At 40.9% G+C, this 20,153-nt stretch overlaps 1 protein-coding gene across 1 annotated transcript in view; it reads left to right on the top strand.

Moving 5' to 3' along the window:
• The first annotated feature begins 8,840 nt into the window (after nucleotides 1–8,840).
• The window catches only part of cul9 (cullin 9), a 101,070-nt gene continuing 89,757 nt past the window's right edge, over nucleotides 8,841–20,153 (top strand). Inside the window, exons 1-2 of the mRNA XM_085799144.1 lie at nucleotides 8,841–9,045; nucleotides 13,759–14,493. Coding sequence (XP_085655270.1) covers nucleotides 8,883–9,045; nucleotides 13,759–14,493 — 898 coding nt within the window. The 5' untranslated portion in view covers nucleotides 8,841–8,882. The remainder of the gene's footprint in view (nucleotides 9,046–13,758; nucleotides 14,494–20,153) is intronic.

Genomic DNA, 20,153 nt, shown 5'->3' with positions numbered 1-20,153 from the left:
TGTGTGTGTGTGTGTGTGTGTGTGTGTGTGTGTGTGTGTGTGTGTGTGTGTGTCCTGTTGAAGTGTCTGAATCGACCTGCAGCTCATCGTCAAAATAAAATAATCCAGCAGGCACATTAATAATAAAGCTGAGCTTCAAAGCTGCTGCATGGAAATGGAAATCCCCCCAACACACACACACACACACACACACACACACACACACACACACACACACACACCTACAGCCCATATGTAGCAGCCTATGTGGTGAAATCTCATCGCAGCAGCTGTAAACCTGTGAACCTGAATACCGACAGAGTCACCGGCTCTGACGTCATCCCGGTGATGTTAGACAATGTGTCCTGTGATCACGAGAGGACAAAATGCATACATGCACGCACACACACACGCACACACACCTACACACACGCACTCACCTCCCCAAGGTGAGACGCGAGAGCCTGCTGCTGCATCCTCCGGTTCTCCACAGCGACGCACCGACGCCTGCTCCGCGCTGCGGCCGAGCCTCGGTGCGCTCTGAGCGGCGTGGAGGAGCAGAGCGGTCCGCTGAGAAGCTCCGGAGCTCCGGTGGTTGGTTAGGGAGAGAAGCAGCAGCCGAGAGGAGAGAGAGGCGGGCGGCCAGGCAGCTGTCCGTCTGGTCGGTGGATGGATGGATGGATGGATGGATGGTGGTTCTTCCTGCAGAGAAGAGATGGAGAGATGGAGAGGAGGAGGAGGAGGATAGAGTGAGAGAGAGAGAGAGAGAGCATCAGTTACTACGAGTGGAGGGTTTCTACAGGAGGAGGAGGCATGTGCGCTGAATACAGAGGAGGTGTGTGTGTGTGTGTGTGTGTGTGTGTGTGTGTGTGTGTGTGTGTGTGTGTGTGTGTGTGTGTGTGTGTGTGTGTGTGTGTGTGTGTGTAGCAACAGAGATCTCCTCCCCATGGTCCTAAATCCCCTCAGAGCTCCGTGATGACAACAGGCCTGAACCTGAATCAGCTGATCAGATCGATGACTCTGATCAGATCCGCATTAAAGGTGCTGTCCGTAATAATTAAAGCAGAAGTAAGTGATATATTTGTGTTAATCTAAGTCTTAAATAGTCGTATCTTCCGACAGCAATCACTTCTATAGAGTGTTTGGTCTGAAACACGGGTCTGTCAGTCACTCTGCTCTGCTCTGAGCCCAGGAGAAAACTTTCCTTGTATCCTACAACCTTTATCCAATGAGGAGAGAGAACGGCATAAAGGGGCAGTCCTCTCTGTGTGTGCAGCCAAGGGATGCGCCTGAATGTGGTGACGTAGGGACGAGGACCAATAGATCCATGACGAGGGCGGGGGCTGCTAACTCCATCTGCTGACAAGACGTTATGGTGCGTTCAAGGCAACTCGTAACTGGTGTTTTTCCGACCTGTGAAGTCGTACCAGTTCGATCTGGTACGAGTTCACGGGTCAGAAGTTACGAGTGGCCGTTATAGTGACTTTCACAGGTAAAACAGGTCGGAGAAACACGAGTGGGTTGCCTGGAACGCTACAAAGTCGTAAGTTGTGACTTGAAGCTGTAATTTACGGTTTCAAAAGCCTGCCTGGAATGCAGCATTAGCCAAAACGACCGGATCGCTTACTTCTGCTTTAACAAGGTTTATTGTTAAAATCTGAATATATTAGTATCAGTGTATAATTGCTATAGAATAAAACCTGTTTGGTTTCCGTAGCCTTATAATTCTTCTTTTATATCTTGATTATAACAAGGGTCTGGCTTTAGAGAGAGTCGCCATCTTGCGCCCCCACAAACAGACAATCCAGCCAATCAGAGAGCACGTTTCAAGAGTTTCACGTTCATAAATAAACCAACGAAGGAGAAGAAGGAGGAAACAGCAGGTTTAGGGTCAGGGCGAAGTGAACGCTGTGATCTAGAATCTGAACGCTGTACATCACGGTTTTACCAACATTTTACAGCCTGGACCTTTAATTCATTACAGTATTTAACGTTGCAGTCCTGTCCGTGAAGTCTGCATTAATAAAGACTTTAACGGTTAATGAAGCATTAACTGCATCCATCATCATCATCTTTTTTTAATTTATATTAAGACATACTTACATACAATAAACAAAAACTATATATACATAGAAAGGGGTATTCATATTATATATTATAGGTATTATTAAATCAGAAGTAAGCGATCCGGTGGTTTTGGCTAACTTCTCGTCAGCAGATGGAGTTAGCAGTCCCCGCCCTCGTCCCTACGTCACCACACAATTTAAAAAATCTTTTTATTTTTTAAGAAAAGAAAGAAAAAATGGTGAAATTTATCAAAAAACATTTAAATTTTTTTAGAAAAAACTGGTAAAAAACATTTTTTTAAGTAAAAATTCTAGAAAATAATTCTCAAAAAAACGTTTAGGCCTACAATTGTAAAGAAAAGGTGGTAGTTGGGACCCGCTGAACCCTCCTAAGGACCCCTGGGGGTCCCCGGACCGCACTTTTGTACTGTATGTGTTTTTTATATGCAACATGTTCCCTGTCTCCGCAACAAATTTCTCCCAGGTGGAGACCAATAAACTAACCTAACCTAACTTTGAGAACCACTGCTCACACATTTAAAACATTATTAAACATTAAACATCAGCTCACCTGAACGCCTCACACTGCTGCTTCACCAAAAAATAGTCACAAGTCACAGAAAAGTCCTCTACTTACTTGATGCGGCTAATTTCTACTCTTTTTTTTTTTTAAGCAGAAGTCAGTGAGCCTCTTATACAGGGATTTACTTTACCCTTCTCTCATTGAATGTAACTATGGTGAAGTGGTTAGACCACTGGGCTGAAGACCTGAAGGTTGCTGGTTCAAATCTTGCCTCAACAACAATTATAGTGAATTATTTTCCCAGTCGTCCTCTGTTGACTTCTGATAACTTGCTTCATGTTGAAACTGCTGCTCTCAGCCTGAAATTCACAGAAATTTTAATTCTAAGTCATTCAAGCTTGACTCTCAAGCTTTCTTGGTGTTGACACAGTGTGTTTCCAACAGGTGCAGCTTTGGGCTCGTTAACTTCAGAGTGAGACAGAGTGCAGCTCATCAGCAGACAACAGTCTCTGTAACTGTGTGTACACTGTGGCCTAGAGGCAGAGTGAAAGTCTACTGACCATGAGGTTGTGGGTTCGATTCCTACCTTGGTCAAACATTTGTATGGTGATCACTGCTTGCACTATTTGCTAATTCTGCAAAATGGTGAAATTTATCAAAAAACATTAAAATGTTAGAAAAAACTGGTAAAAAAAATTTTAAAAGTAAAAATTCTAGAAAATAATTCTCAAAAAACCGTTTAGGCCTACAATTGTAAAGAAAAGGTGGTAGTTGGGACCCCGTTGAACCCTCCTAAGGACCCCTGGGGGTCCCCGGACCACACTTTTGTACTGTAGACCTAGCCTATGTGTTTTTTATGTATGCAACATGTTCCCTGTCTCCGCAACAAATTTCTCCCTGGTGGAGACCAATAAACTAACCTAACCTAACCTAACTTTGAGAACCACTGCTCACACATTTAAAACATTATTAAACATTAAACATCAGCTCACCTGAACGCCTCACACTGCTGCTGCCACTCTGTGTTGGATTGACACAGACTCAGGTGTCGTTAGTTAAAGGGACAACGAGGAGTTTCTATTTGGTTATAAAAAGTCTGATATTAATGTGGATGAATCTCCGTTACCACTTGTTAATGGTCCATTTTAGATAAATCTATGGTTTTGTCTCTATGGTTATTTTGTTATTATTAGTGGTGGTGGAAATGCTGGGCGAGCCGACCAGCGTTTCTTTACTTTCGGTTTCGTGGCGAGTCATGAGAATAACGCCGCCGTATGAATCTCCGTTTATGGTGGGAACTACGACGGTATGTGATCGTCTTCCAACCTCTGACTTTAATTCTTGATGAATGAAAACATGAGTCTGTCTTCCGCTTTTCCAAAACTCCTCGTTGTCCCTTTAAAGGTTTAAAATATAAAGATTGTCGACGTGTCAGTTTCTCCTCAGGTTAATGATGACGCCACAAATATCGATCTCTGATCAACATTATTGATTGATTTGATGAATCTGAATTATTAAACACACACACACACACACACGTTGTCCATGTGTAAACGCTCAGCTCTGGGTCAGTGCTGAGACGTCGGCGCCCCCTGTCGGTCAGGAGGCGTCGCTACACCTGAACACATTCATCTACAGGCGTCAGTGCTGAGGCTGCACGGGCTGTTTTATTCTGTAAATAAAACCACTTTGTGTTGCATTTAACTGTGTGAAAGGTGCTGCAGACAAAGTTTATTGATTGATTGATCATTTTTATTTCAAACCAAACAAAAATGATATCTCACATACAACAACTAACACTGTTTGAAATGGGGATGGAAGAAGCAGCTGATCAGTTTCCAACCCCAGACAACACACATAGGCCTACAACACAACCAAAACACAAGGTCACTCTCCAAACCCCCCCCCCCCCCCACAGTCATCACATTAGTTTACATCATTTATCTCCAGTAGTCGAGTTGTAAAAAAAATTCAGTGGGGATGCTCAATTCATGTAAATTCGATATCAAAACAAAACACTGAAAATAAGACTTCTTAATCCTCTCAAATCAAATCAAGCCAAGTTTATTTGAATTTTTTTATTTGTGCCCTCAGATTTTATTATTTCTTTTATTCAACATGCGTAGGCCTACTCTCTAATGATGAAATAATGAGGGCTGTCAATCTATTAAAATATTTAATCCCGATTAATCTCATGAATGTCATAGTTAACTCACGATTAATCGCAAATTAATCGCACATTTTAATCTATTATAGCCTAAATGTCCCTTGAATTATCATTTTAATTCTTTTATCAACATGGAAAAGTGGATAGGCTTGATTTGTGCAAATGTTTTTTAATGAAATCAACTATCTATATTAACGCTGTTAAAATTGATTTGACAGCCTATAATTAGTTAGTTATATGTCCAACATTTAATGTAAAAAGGGGAGGGATGGAGAGGGGGGATGGCATTTTTTCAGGGGGGATGATTTTGATCGTTTTTATTTCAGGGGGGATGCCATCCCCCCTCAACTCGACTACTGTTTATCTCTCCTCCTCTCTGCTATACATTTCAAACACTCCTTTTCTAAACTTACTTTTAAATTGATTAACACTTTTGCTGAGTTTAATCTCTACATCTAAGCTATTCCATAGAATAACTCCTCTCACAGAAACACACACATATATATCTTTTACAACCTTCCCTCTCATGAAATCATTTTTGGATTAAACTAGGAAGAAGATTATTTTTTGCTTTATACATGATTAATGCAGTTTTGAATTTTACCAAGTCAAAAAATGTTAATGCAGATGCCTTCAAAACAAGTGGCTTAGTGTGATCATTGAACCTGACATTAAAACTGTTCTTATGGCTCGTTTTTGTAATATAGGCAACAGGTTGGTTTTATACGCATTACCCCAGACTTCCACACAGTAACACAAATATGGCAAAACCAGAGAATAATATAAAATAAGTAGAGACTGTTGGTTAAGTATTGATTGATTGATTGATTGATTGATTGATTGATTGATTGATTGATTGATTGATTGATTGATTGATTGATTGATTGATTGATACTGTACCTGTCCTCCTTCCCGTCCTCAGAACCTGAGCTGCTCGTTGTCACTCTCTCTAACTTTGTTGTAAAGTTGATTTGTTAACTTATTGACAAGAGAAAACCTGTGAGAAGTGAAGCTGCAGCAACATCTTATCATCAGCAGCAGCAGCAGCAGTCTGACCGGTAACAACCTGCAGCTGGACCCTGACCGTCTTCCACTATTGATCTGCCATGTTTCACCAGCCACATCTCAGGAGTTCATCCACTACTACAGCTGTACTTTACACACTTTACAGTTTTTATCTATTTATGTCCAACAACAACATGTCTTACCCCTGTACACTCCCATAGCTACTCCCCCCGTCTGTGACATCCTTTCTTTTCTGCCTCATCAACACTGTAAATAGGCTATAGCCTGGTTTTTATTCTATTTTGTATATAACTCTTGAAATACTTTGGCACGTAACTACAGAATGTCTTTATCTCTCTCTCTTTTGTTTTTCTATGTTTGCTTTATGTCATTTTATGTTTTTTGCCTTGTATGCTACAATGCTACTGTAACAACCACATTTCCAATGTGTGGGATGAATAAACAGTCTTCTGTCTGATGACATAGAAATATTAGTATGTAATTCACATGAATGAAAAAAAATTTTCAGACATGAATTCATCCCAAATGAAACAGGTGATAATCATGAATATTATTAACAAAGTAGGACTATAAACCGTTATTGGACGTGTTTATATTATCAATAAAGTAGGAATATTAACCGTTGTTGGATAAATATTATTAAAGTAGGAATATTAACCGTTGTTGGATGTCTTTACACAGAGTTTATATGAATATTATCAATAAAGAAGCAATATTAACCATTGTTGGATGTGGATGTGAATTTATATGAACATTATAAATAAAGTAGGACTATTAACCGTTATTGGATAAATATTATTAAAGTAGGAATATTAGCCGTTGTTGCATGTTTTTTAACAGAGTATATATGAATATTATTGGTAAAGTAGGAATATTAACCGTTGTTGCATGTCTTTACAGAGTATTTATATGAATATTATCAATAAAGTAGGAATATTAACCATTGTTGGATGTGGATGTGAATTTATATGAATATTATAAATAAAGTAGGACTATTAACCGTTATTGGGTGAATATTATTGGTAAAGTAGGAATATTAACCGTTGTTGCATGTCTTTACATAGAGTTTATATGAATATTATCAATAAAGAAGGAGTATTAACCATCATTGGATAAATATTATTGGTAAAGTAGGAATATAAACCGTTGTTGGATGAATATTATAAATAAAGTAGGACTATCAACCGTTATTGGATGAATAATATTAGTAAAGTAGGAATATTAACCGTTGTTGGATGTCTTTACACAGAGTTTATATGAATATTATAAATAAAGTAGGAATATTAACCGTCATTGGATAAATATTATTAGTAAAGTAGGACTATAAACCATTATTGGATGTCTTTAAACAGAGTTTATATGAATATTATTAGTAAAGTAGAAATATTAACCGTTGTTGCATGTCTTTACAGAGAGTTTATATGAATATTATCAATAAAGAAGGAGTATAACCGTTGTTGGATGTGGATGTGAATTTATATGAATATTATAAATAAAGTAGGACTATTAACCGTTATTGGGTGAATAATATTAGTAAAGAAGGAATATTAACCGTTGTTGGATGAATATTATAAATAAAGTAGGACTATTAACCGTTATTGGGTGAATATTATTAGTAAAGTAGGAATATAAACCGTTGTTGCATGTCTTTACACAGAGTTTATATGAATATTATAAATAAAATAGGAATATTAACCGTTAATGGATAAATATTATTAGTAAAGAAGGAATATTAACCGTTGTTGGATGAATATTATAAATAAAGTAGGACTATCAACCGTCACTGGATAAATATTATTAGTAAAGTAGGACTATAAACCGTTATTGGATGTCTTTAAACAGAGTTTATTTGAATATTATTAGTAAAGTAGGAATATTAACCGTTATTGGATGTCTTTACATAGAGTTTATATGGATATTATCAATAAAGAAGGAGTATTATTGGTATTAACCGTTGTTGCATGTCTTACAGAGTGAATATTATCAATAAAGAAGGAGTATTATTGGTATAAGCCGTTGTTGCATGTCTTTACAGAGAGTCTATAGACGAATTCGGAGAACGTTTTGTGTATGCCGCCATCTTGCGGCGGCGCCATTGCTGCGGTGACATGTGTCAGTCATAGTAAACTGATTCTCTATGACAGCATCATAAATAGGCTGCATTTGTGATGTTTAGTGCCCCCCAGTAACTGATTAAGGTATCTTACATGAATACCAATATTCATTTAGTAATTAATCATTTGTTTGAGCGATTAGCAGGAAAGATTAGAGTAACAGGGAGATAAGAGACTGTATCATAAACGATATAACATACCGGTACGTTATGCGTGCTGACGTTAGCAAGCCAGCAGCGGGATATTTAATCATGTGGACAGGCTACATGAATAAGATTATAAAAACAACAACAACTTTTGCTTTGTTTTAGATATTCAAGAATATTTTATTGACCAGCTGGCCTCCGATGATCAGAAAAAACGTCAATTACAGGTCTCTGATTTATGGTCAAAATTACCTGAGCTCCGGATGGGTCAGACATATTTTACACCGGCTTTTAGACGACCAAGATCACATCATATTGAAGGGATCAGTGAGACATTCACAGACTGTCCACACGATGTGAAGGTAACGGTGAGAAGGGAGGGTAGCCAGGTTGTACAGGTCAGCTGTGACTGCGTCGCTGGCGGCTGCTGCTGCTGCTGCTGCTGCTGCTGCTGCTGCTGACACGCTGTACGTAACGTTACGGTCTAAACACGGACACTCCTCCTGAAGTAAGGGGCTGTGTTTTGCTGATATTAGAGCAGTCGAGGACGGCACATGTCATCCCAGCCTTCCTGGACATGTTCGCAGAAGAGAAAGGGAAGAGAAAAGGTCCACTTGCATTCAAATGCCCGCTTCGCGCACAGAGCCAACAGCTGCCTGACTGCGAGTTGTCACCGCAGTAATGGCGGCCGTTCGATTTCCGGTGACGTCGCCGAATCAGTCTATATGAGCTGCTGCAGCAAGGGGCCGCTGTTCGATTCCCTGCGAGCTGCCACCAGACGCCATGAAGAAGAGAAGCGGTGGTGCGCAGCCGCAGAAGAGGCTGGCACCGTGACGCTGTTCCTGTCACTGTGCGGCGCAAATGCGCATCCAACAGCAGCAGCAGCAGAGCCCGGACAGCCCGGACAGCCCGGAAAACCCGCAGGAAAACCAGGACAACACGGAGAGAAACACCCGCAGCAGGAAGAGAAAACAGCAGGCGAGGGGCAAGACGGTCACCAAGGGAACGGTGACTGACACGGCCGGTAGGGACTCACCTGGGCCCCGCGCGACGCGTGTGTGTGTCTGTGTCTGTGTGTGTCTGTGTGTGTGTGTTTCCTGCCTGACCCGGGCTTCTGCTGGACAGGCCTGGCCCGGTTCGGTTCGGCTCGGCTACACACACACACACACACACACACACACACACACACACACACACACACACACACACACACACACACACACACACACACACACACACACACAGCAGCTCCACCTGGACCGAACCGAGCCGAGAGAAGCCGAGAGCAGCCGAGTGGGCAGTGACACACTCACACAACAATCAGCTGCACTATTATCATTATTATTAACAGCTTCTTTTACATAGAAAAGCGCGCTGTTGGACTGTTTACGAAATCTAGGCTAGGCTACATCATAGAGAGACTGAGAGAATTTAAGAGTTGGTGGTCCAAGTGGATCAGATATAGCTATAAGATCACGTAGACCTGAACTGCTTTAGGTACAGTCTCTATTACATGGTTTGAAGTCTATTAGTCTATTAATCTGGATGGAAAAATGAGTAAATGTGAATGTTATTTAGCCTAAAACATTGTAAAATGAAAGGGGGAGTAGCCTATATGATAGCTTGGAGAATATGTTAACACAATTGTCCAAATAGGCCTAACTTACATGTTTTTGTTTTGCTCTGTCTGTATGGGTGTAGGCTACCTTAATGGTACTGAAATGACTTTGTAGGCTATTATATGTTTCTCCCTGATAAAAATAAAAGATAAAAACACAGAAAAGGAAAGCAAAGCGCGACGTTGTGTTTTAGTTTCTGTTCTGTTAGCAGCTAACTTAACGTAACGTTGCATCAGAAGTTGAACTTTCTTCTCTCTAGTCTAACCGGAGTGACGTCATCCGCGGTTAACGTTAGCGTCGTTAACGTTTTTTAGATGATTAAAACCTGTCCTCGCGCCGCTACCGTTAAGTTACGTTACCGACTTTTATTAGCCCGCGAACAGAACAGAACAACCGTCACTTTACGGTGTGGACTAGTTAGCTACAGGTCGGTTGTTTGTCAGTTGGTTGGTTAACGGTTGGTTGGTTAACGGGGGGGTTGTGACGCTGTTGTTCGGTTAAAGTGACCGGAAGTCACCGTTAAAATGTGAAGTTATTAAACAAACAAACGAACGAACAAACTCTGAGCTAACTAACTAGCAGCAGACGGTGCTAGCTAACTGTTAGCTGTTGCGTTCAGGTACCGTTAGGGAATATAATACATCCATGTTATATTAGGGACGCGGCTACTTCCTGACGCCGCTGCTGAGGAGGAGAACTGCGTCAACCGTTGACGGCGTGACGTCAGTAACGGTCACGTCGACTCGGTGGTCAACTGACGGTCGGTGTGTGTGTGTGTGGGGTTGTCACGGTGGTTGTCATGGCTGCTGGTTGTGTGACTGTCAGTGAGTCAGACTAGTAGCTGGTAGCTGGTGGTCCAGGTATTAGACGCAGCCCGACCGACCGACCGAGCGGCTGTCGGCGGCCAACGCGCCCCGGCAGAGGCTCACTCCGCCCGGGCAGCGCCGAGCCACAGAGCCGCTGACGGTGTCACAGTGACGGAGCAGTTATTATTCACTAGTACCAGTCCTCATTATAATTATAATAATAACCATGTGTCTTGATATTTACATTATTCCTCCTCAGCTACAAAGAAAAGACAAGAAATTTGATGTAAAATCTAAATCTAAACCATATTTAATGTAAACAAAGTTTGTATTGAACAGAAGAACAGCAGAAGTCTCCTCCCCATGTTGACACTGGTGGTGACACCAAGTTGTTCACATGGTTTAACACAAGCAGAGACTTTAGTACAACTATTTGAACTAGAGAATGCATTTCCTGAAGGAAATACGGGTGAATGCTGAAAGCTGGAAGCTGAATGAGCTGAATAAATGGTTGAAACTATGCTGAATTAAGTTGAGAAACTGCTGAAGAAATCTTGAAGAGCTTAAACAATATATAAAGAATACGAAATGGTTTGAAATTACTTGAATTGTTGTAGATCAGTATGAAGAAATTTAAAGTCTGAAGTCTACTCAGATTTACTTAAAACTGACAGTTTGAAAACATTTTTGAACCATTACTAATGTAGATTAAACAATATCTGAAGAGTAAAAGTAGAAGATGAAAGATGGAGGATGTATGAAATGGGTGCTAATTACTTGAATTAGTGAAGAATAGTATGAATGAATTTAAAGGTTAAAGTGCACTCAGATTGATTTAAAACAGTTTGAAAACAGCTGACGGTGTCACAGTGACGGAGCAGTTATTATTCACTACCTGTCCTCATCATAATAATAGTAATAATAACCATGTGTCTTGATATTTACATTATTCCTCCTCAGCTAAAAAGAAAATACGATTTGATGTAAAATCTAAATCTAAACCATATTTAATGTAAACAAAGTTTGGATTGAACAGAATAACAGCAGAAGTCTCTTCCCCATGTTGACACTGGTGGTGACACCAAGTTGTTCACATGGTTTAACACACACAGAGACTTTAGTACAACTATTTGAACTAGAGAATGCATTTCCTGAAGGAAATACGGGTGAATGCTGAAAGCTGGAAGCTGAATGAGCTGAATAAACTGTTGAAACTATGCTGAATTAAGTTGAGAAACTGCTGAAGAAATCTTGAAGAGATGAAAAAATATGAAATGGTTGGAAATTACTTGAATTGTTGAAGATCAGTATGAAGAAATTGAAAGATTTAAAGTGTACTCACTCAGATTCATTTAAAACAGTTTGAAAACATTTTTGAACCATTACTAATATAGTAGATTAAACAATATCTGCAGAGTAAATGTAGAATAATATAGAAGTAGTTAACTAAAAATAACTACATCATATCTGAAGGGTAAAAGTAAAACATGTTAATAAAAAGTTTGAGGAAAATGTAGAAATCCTGCATATTTATAGTTTAACAGTTGAATGCTTGAAATCTGAAATAGGTGAATTCAATTTGAATTGTAATAGATAATAGGTGATTTCAACTTATTGAATTGAATTGAATTATTATTTGAGAGACATTTGTGGTTAAATCCAGAGACCGAGACCTTGGAAAAGTTCAGGTGTGAGATTTGAATAATAAAGTGACCGTTGGTGTGATGGTGGGGACTCATTTGCATATTATGCTCCTCTCACCTGTCCATAGAGGAGCATAGAGTCTGAGACACTGTCCTCACATGAGCAGAGAAACTCTAAGTTGTTTTACTGAATCAGTTTGTCTCTCGCTCAGTGACGTCGCCGTGGAAACACAAACACAACGACTAAATAAATATAAAGACAAAGTGAAGAAGACATGAAAGGAAAAATATGTAAACAACATATACAAAGATCATGTCCACCTGTTTCCTCCTCTAACGCAGCGGTTCTCAAACTATTTTACATCAAGGACCCTAAAGTGACACAATCTAGACCACGGACCCCCGTTGGACCAAAATTACAGAACAGAAATACACAAATATTTGTTCTGAGACTGAAGAACGTAACTTTTTTAGTCAATGTATGTTCGTATTAGGGCCAATGGCGTGAATGTTTGGAAATATTGTAGAGACATTTCTGGAAAAAGTGGTACAATTACTCAAAAAACATTTAAGCATTTCTAGAAAAAAGTGGTAAAAATTCTTAAAGCAGAAGTAAGGTGAATGTTTGTGTTAATCTAAGTCTTAAATAGTTGTATCTTCCGACAGCAATCACTTCTATAGAGTGTTTGGTCTGAAACACGGGTCTGTCAGTCACTCTGCTCTGCTCTGAGCCCAGGAGAAAACTTTCCTTGTATCCTACAACCTTTATCCAATGAGGAGAGAGAACGGCATAAAGGGGCAGTCCTCTCTGTGTGTGCAGCCAAGGGATGCGCCTGAATGTGGTGACGTAGGGACGAGGACCAATAGATCCATGACGAGGGCGGGGGCTGCTAACTCCATCTGCTGACAAGAAGTTAGACAAAACCACCAGATCGCTGACTTCTGCTTTAAATAAAAAAAAAAGTTTAAAAGTTCTAGAAAATGCTAAGATTTCTTAAAATGGTAAAAATTTGTCGTAAAACGTGTTTAATTTTTTTTTTAGAAAATGTGGTAAATAATTCTAGAAAAAGTTGCCCCTTGACTTTGAGAACCGCTGCTCTAACCTAACGTGTCCAGGGTGTCTGCGGGGTCTTGAAAAGTATTAAAAGGTGATAAATCAATTTTGGGAAAATTAAGACCCTTAAAAAGTATTAAAAAGTCTTTTCACGACTTTATAAAGTCTTAAATTTTGAAGGTATTTTTTTCTGAATTAGCTGTCCAAGAGTTTGAGTCCTTAAAAACATTGTGAAAGTGTGTGAATTTATTCATTTTATTATAAAACAAAGATGAACCGGTACATAAAAAAGGAAAAGAAGATTGTTGTTTTTGTTTTTTGAGAATGGAGCAATGTTTTTTTTTTAATTTTTTTTTTATATAAACTTTGCCTTTTATTTATTATCTCAGCCTATTTTGAATTCTGTTGTATCATAGTGGTCTATAGTCTTTATCACAAGCTAAAACTGTTATTACGTTAAAAGTGTCACTGATGTAAATGGTCACAGCTTGAAGCGGCGGTGAGGTGTTGAAAAATATTGAGAAGGTCTTAAAAAAGTCTTAAAAAGGTGTTAAAATTAACTTCAAGATTCCTGCTGTGTATTTACCCTGGTGTCCTCCTCCTCTGTCTCCATAGCAACCATGGTGGGCGAGCGGCGCAACGGGAACCTGCTGGTGCAGCTCGGCCCGCGGCTGCAGGCGTTTCCCGAGGAGCTCATCCGCCAGCGCCGCACGCACGACGGCCAGACGGAGTACCTCATCCGCTGGTGCCTCGTCACCCTCGACGACGGCTCGGGCCCCGGCGGCGGGGGGTCCAGCGAGGCCGGCGGGACGGGCATCGGCGGCGGCGGCTGCGGCGGCGGTGGGGGCGGGGGCTCCGGCGGCTCGTCCTGCTCGTCGTCGGGGGAAACGAAGCCGGAGAACATCCTGATGTGGATGTCGACCGAGGACGTTTACGCCAACTGCCCCACGCTGCTCGGCAAGAGGAAAACGGACTCGCAGCGGCCGTCGCAGCAGCAGCAGCGGCAGCACGGCGGCGAGGCGGCCGACGGCGGCGGCCAGCGCGGCGCCCCCGCGGACGAGTTCCCGTCCGACGTGACCTTCGACGAGGTGGAGCTGTCGGACATGAAGGAGGACGTGAAGAACCTGGTGCGCCGCGCCCGCAAGCAGATGGCCAAGAAGAACGACTTCTCCATCAGCATCACGCACACCATCCACGTGCTGAGCGCCTACGCCGGCATCGGCTCGCTGGTCGGCGTCTTCAAGGAGACCGGCGCCCTCAACCTGCTGATGGAGCTGCTCTGCAACAAGGAGACGCAGACACGACGCAGCGCCGGAAAGATGCTGCGGGCGCTCGCATCACACGACGCAGGTAAATACAACACAGAGCCATACTGATCAATACTGATCAATACTGATCAATACTGAACAATACTGATCAATACTGGTCAATACTGATCAATACTGATCAATACTGGTCAATACAGGTCAATACTGATCAATACAGAACAATACTGATCAATACTGGTCAATACTGGTCAATACTGATCAATACAGAACAATACTGATCAATACTGATCAATACTGATCAATACAGGTCAATACTGATCAATACTGATCAATACTGATCAATACAGAACAATACTGATCAATACTGGTCAATACTGGTCAATACTGATCAATACAGAACAATACTGATCAATACTGATCAATACTGATCAATACTGATCAATACAGGTCAATACTGATCAATACTGATCAATACTGGTCAATACAGGTCAATACTGATCAATACAGAGCAATACTGATCAATACTGGTCAATACTGGTCAATACTGATCAATACAGAACAATACTGATCAATACTGATCAATACTGATCAATACAGGTCAATACTGATCAATACTGATCAATACTGGTCAATACAGGTCAATACTGATCAATACAGAGCAATACTGATCAATACTGATCAATACAGGTCAATACTGATCAATACTGATCAATACTGAACAATACTGATCAATACTGGTCAATACTGATCAATACTGATCAATACTGGTCAATACTGGTCAATACTGATCAATACAGAACAATACTGATCAATACAGGTCAATACTGATCAATACTGATCAATACAGGTCAATACTGATCAATACTGATCAATACTGGTCATTACTGATCAATACTGGTCAATACTGATCAATACTGAACAATACAGGTCAATACTGATCAATACTGATCAATACAGGTCAATACTGATCAATACTGGTCAATACTGATCAATACTGATCAATACTGATCAATACTGGTCATTACTGATCAATACTGGTCAATACTGATCAATACTGAACAATACAGGTCAATACTGATCAATACTGATCAATACAGGTCAATACTGATCAATACTGGTCAATACTGATCAATACTGATCAATACAGGTCAATACTGATCAATACTGATCAATACTGGTCATTACTGATCAATACTGGTCAATACTGATCAATACTGAACAATACAGGTCAATACTGATCAATACTGATCAATACAGGTCAATACTGATCAATACTGGTCAATACTGATCAATACTGATCAATACTGATCAATACTGGTCATTACTGATCAATACTGGTCAATACTGATCAATACTGAACAATACAGGTCAATACTGATCAATACTGATCAATACAGGTCAATACTGATCAATACTGGTCAATACTGATCAATACTGATCAATACTGGTCAATACTGATCAATACTGATCACTACAGGAAGTCACTCTGTGCGGTCAGACTCTTATTTTGAAAAGCAGGAAGAGAGCTCAGGTCCAGTCCGGTCTGAGCATCATGAACCACCTGGGTCCGTTTCAGAAACTCTGAGTCTGTTGAGCCTGAGATGAGGGAAACTCAGAGTCTGTTGAGCCTGAGATGAGGGAAACTCAGAGTGCTCCCTGGCAGCTTTGACCCATCTGAACCTGAGGTCGATGCCGCTGAGCGTGGAGCAGGAAGTAGAGACAGTCATTTTATTAGTGAATGACGAAAAAGTAGAAAAATAAACAGAAAAAAGGAAAGATGAGCTGCAGCAACACTTGGGGAGAGGAGGAGATCAAATATTATATCCAGATGTGGTCAGAGGGATGGGTGTGTCAGTGTCCACTGGTAAACGTACACGGAATTAAACAGTAGAGTGTTTAATATAAATCCCTAAACGATACCCTACATGCATTTTTTTATATAGCCTATTTTTTATACATTGACCCAATATATATTTTTTCCGTCGAAAAAAGTCTGAAAAAGACGGATATTTATCAGTGGGTGACACCAAACAACGTCTGCCCCAGCAAGTCAGAGCTTTTATTTCTCTCACACAAGAGACCTGCAGAGATGCAGCCGCATCTGACAGGAGGATCACGAGTGTGTTCCCCTCCACGACACAGTTACCGCTGATCGCTGATTTATTTATTTTATTTATTTATTTAACCTTTATTTAACCAGGCAAGCAAATTAAGAACAAAATTCTTATTTTCAAGTGCAGCCTGAGGGGGAAGGGAGAGGGGAGTGCTAAAAATGAAACAAGGTTAATAAATTACACAGAAAAATTCTCTACAAAACAGTACATACAGTATATCAATATAATCAATAAAATACAATATAATACAATGTAATTAAACAATGGGGCATGACGAGAAGCCTGTTAGCATGTGCAGGAGTCGACTGTGGTATGTAGTAAATTTTGTTTGAAGACAGAGAGAGACGTGAGGACAGAGAGTTTAAGGGTGTTTTGTAAGGTGTTCCAGTCAAAGGCTGCAGCGAACCGGAAGGCACTGCGTCCAAAGACGGTGCGGACTTTGGGGATGGAGAGGTTGATGAATGCACTGGATCTTAGATTGCGGGCAGGGTGAGAGAGGTGCAGAAGGGAAGAGAGGTAGAGAGGTGTGATGCCGAGAATGGTTTTGTAGATGAGCAGAAACCAGTGATGGAGCCGTCTGCCGCTCTCATCAATGAGCATTTTCGCCGCAGCACGACCCTCTTTTTTCTCTCCTTTCATCAGCTCCAAACTCACTCTTCTGCACCGCGATTACAAACCACAGCGTGCTTTCCAGCACTATTTTTAATTTTTTTTTATTTTTTACACATATTTGTATTTTATTTTTCCTATGCGCTAACGTCAGACGCACGCTCATCCACAAGCCAATCACTGACAGTTATAAGCAGGCGCAGCCCTTGCGGGTAATGACGACATGACGTCGGTAGATCCTTTAGTCCGCTGCATAACAGCAGTGTGAAAGCAACTTTACTGGACTATAAGGAAACTATGGAACAAAAAACAAATGAAGTCCGGACTATTAGGTGTGAAAGGTGTGATTAGGTATTAGGTGTGAAAGCCCTGAGGCAGGTGGAGCCAGTGGCCTGAAGCCTGGAGGAACCAGAACCAGAACCAGAACCTGGACCTGATGGGAACTCAGCAACCGGACTCACAGGAACTCTGATCAGTATCAAGTCGGACCTGATCGGGTCCTGAGTCTGGACCTCCTCAGTCTGTGGACCAGAACCAGGACCAGGACCAGAACCACAGGACCAGGACTTCCTGCTTCAGCTCAGACCACTTCAGCTGGTTGAGGACTCAGACGGAACCAGAACCCTGAGACCGGGTCCCTCTGATCCGGTTGGTCCCTCCTGGGCTCTGAGAGTTTTTTCCCATGAGTCATCGGGGCAGCAGATCCACGTCAGCAGGGAGAGGTCTCACTCTGACTCACTAACTAACGCTGCTTCAGCCCGTCGGCCCAGACAGGAAGTAGAGCGGTGACACGTTCAGCTCTCAGCCAATCAGAGTGAAGGAGGAGGAGGGGGGAGGGGGGAGAGAGGGGGGGGGGGCAGCAGGACTGTGATTGGACGGAGCAGAGAGGAGAGGGGGCGGAGCCACGAATCATCCTGACTCACGGTGACGCCGCTGATCGCAATCACTGTGTTCTTCTGCTTGTTTCACTGTTGTCGCTAGGCAACCGGGTCGAACACAGGCCGTGTGTGTGTGTGTGTGTGTGTGTGTGTGTTCCACCTGCTGAGACACACACCACCAACAACATGTGTGTGTCACATGACCACGAGCAGCAGACTTAAGCCCCGCCCACTTCCTGTCGCTCTGAGTGATTACTTCACTGACTGTGGGAAAAACTGAAACCACGTTTTACACTGAAATGAAACTTTACATTCCTATCAGATATTAAATTATTGATCTTTATTTCATCAGTTGGTTCAGCTCCTTTTTCTTTTTTCTTTCTTTCATTCAACAAACTTTATTGACATCCACAGGAGAACAGTGACCCCCCCCCCCCTTAACTTAAAGTTTTAGGCGTGCCGGCAGAAAGTCGCCACTTCCACTTTTCAACAGTGGTAAAAAAAAAAAAAAGATGAGAAATGAAGTTGCATTGTCTCAAAATTAAATAATTATATAATAATTAAATTAAATATGCATCAGTATCAGAACTGTTTGAGAATCGGTCACAGTTTAAAGGGATAGTTCACCCAAAATTGAAATTTCAGCACTGCATGTCCATATGACGGTTGAAAACGGAGCTCATTTTTCTTCGTAACAAAAAGACACACCAAAAAACATCCAAATACCTTCATAGTGCTCGTATGTAATGTCCCTCTTGTATTGAAGCCCCGACATGAGAAATTGTTCCGAAAAACATTAAATAAGTCTGTATTTTAAGCTTGTTTTGTAGCGGAAGCTCCCAGTGTCTCAGTTCACTGCTCTTCCTGTGTCAGGCTTCAATACATATATACATCTACTGTATATATCTATATGTATATGTATAAATCTCTGTACTGTATATTTAAGCAATATATCACTCCAGTCCGTGGTCTATGCTCATTATACCACGGCTAATCAATCAATCAATCAATCAATCAATCAGGCTTTATTTGTATAGCACTTTTCATGCCCATGGCAGCTCAAAGTTCTTCCCATGTTAAAAACAAGCAATATAGGGGACACATATTGGGAGACATAGGGAACACATGTTAGGGAGACAAACATAGATTCGCAAACACATACACATTCACACAATAATTTTAGAACATTGGATTTTATCGGGGAAACGCTATCTAATACTCACTCATTTGCAGTGGGGAAAACACTAAATAAAATGAAGTAAAATAAATAAAATTGAGAGGACGAGAAAGACACTAGGTAAAATGAAATAAGATAGATAAAATGAGAGGATAAGAGAGATACTAGATCAAATGAGGTAAAATAGATAAAAAGAGAAGACCAGAAAGACACTAGGTAAAAATAAGCAGATGTAGTGGGATAAAATAGAGAAAAGAATGGGTGAATTAAAATAGAATAAAAAAGATAATAATAGTAAACAAATAAATAAGGAAATAAGATAAATTAAATTTAAATGCATGTTTCAGAATAATAGAAATAGTACGAGTCAGTTAAAAGCGAGGCTAAAAAGGTAGGTCTTCAGTTTGCTTTTAAAAATGTCCAGATTCTCTGCTCTCCTCAAGTCCTCAAGGCTAAGGGTCGTTGTTCCCCCTTAGAGTGGTAGAATGAGCATAGACCACGGCCTGTCGTGATATATTGCTTTTATAAAACGGTTACCAATAATGACAATATGAAAGAGGACATGTAGTTTTCTTCCAGCAGAATAAAAACCTGTTCCCAGCTGTCCAGACGTTAGCTCCAAGTAGCTCTGTCACTGCTCAGTCCCCTCTACCATTGTTAACCCTCTGGAGGTCAAAGTTCACCTTCAACATGTCAATTACACTACTTTACTACAGTTTTAACATCCTAAAAACATCAACTGTCTGTTGCTACGGACTGCAACAGTCCGTTGTCATGGATACATGACAACAACTTCCATTCATACCAGTCATACGTGCCTGAGGCGGAGTGATAGCCTACGCTGTGATAAGGCTTTAGAATAGTAGCCGTGGTATATGCTCATTATACCACGGTTAACAACCAATCAGATCGCCGGATTTCACCTTTACGTTTTATAAATAAGTGTGTATATATAAATGTGTGT

This window comes from Trachurus japonicus, chromosome 15 (assembly GCF_045865225.1).
Source record: "Trachurus japonicus isolate A0001 chromosome 15, Traja_1.0".
Taxonomy (NCBI): Eukaryota; Metazoa; Chordata; class Actinopteri; order Carangiformes; family Carangidae; genus Trachurus; species Trachurus japonicus.
Note: the sequence above shows the minus strand (reverse complement) of the source record. Positions and strands in the feature narration are given on the sequence as shown.